This window comes from Pundamilia nyererei, unplaced genomic scaffold (assembly GCF_000239375.1).
Source record: "Pundamilia nyererei isolate P.nyererei 1_Seehausen unplaced genomic scaffold, PunNye1.0 scaffold02797, whole genome shotgun sequence".
In the NCBI taxonomy this organism is placed as follows: domain Eukaryota; kingdom Metazoa; phylum Chordata; class Actinopteri; order Cichliformes; family Cichlidae; genus Pundamilia; species Pundamilia nyererei.
Window position 1 is genome coordinate 1 of NW_005190198.1, and position 764 is coordinate 764.

General features: G+C 40.1%; 1 protein-coding gene across 1 annotated transcript; it reads left to right on the forward strand.

Moving 5' to 3' along the window:
* Positions 1-567: 567 nt before the first annotated feature.
* smim8 (small integral membrane protein 8) lies at positions 568-758 on the forward strand (the record flags this gene model as incomplete). Its single annotated transcript, XM_005755742.1, has 1 exon — positions 568-758. A coding segment is annotated over one exon (159 nt), but the record flags the coding sequence as incomplete, so codon positions are not given.
* Between the last annotated feature and the right edge of the window lie 6 nt (positions 759-764).

The following is a 764-nucleotide window of genomic DNA, read 5'->3' on the forward strand; positions in this document are numbered from 1 at the left end:
TTTTTTTTTGTTGACAGGCACATTCAGAGTCCAAGTAGCCATTAAACCCAGTTTCAATACAATTTTAAAATGTGTTGAGAATTTGACAAATTGACTATGATTAAAGTATATTTGTTTATAGTACATCTGTATATTTGCTCTCTGTATAGTAATGTACAGATTATCTGTATATAATCTGCTCTTTGCTCACTCGTTACCCTGTGTTTATACATGTGTAATGACAATAAAGTTGAGTCCTAATCCATCTCTTAAACCATGACACTACTCTGCCTTACAGAAGCTCTCTTCATAGTATAAAGTATTGGTACTGGTATCAGCAGTATTGGCCCAGTATTTTCAAGGTATCAATACCAACAATTGCAGTACTAGACTACTGTAATAAAGGTTTCTCCTGTTGTTTCTCTACCAGCAGTATGAACTATAAATTGCTGCACTGAAGCACCGCAGCAATTTCCTAATGTTGTAAACCTGCTCAACATTTGGCAATAAACTGATTCTGATTCTGATTCAGCCCTCACACAAAGCATGGACTGGAGCGCACAGTAACATCTCTATTTCACTTTGCAGAATAAACCTGTGATGGCCTTTGGACTGCTGAGCATCACGCTATGTGTGGGCTACTTGGGCTACCTGCACGCAATGAAGGAAAATGACCAGCAGCTGTATGAGGCCATCGACAGCGAAGGAGAGAGAACCACGAGGAGGAAATCATCCAAGTGGGACTGATAGCACAGCCTTCATCACTGAGTGTGTCTGTGTGGGGA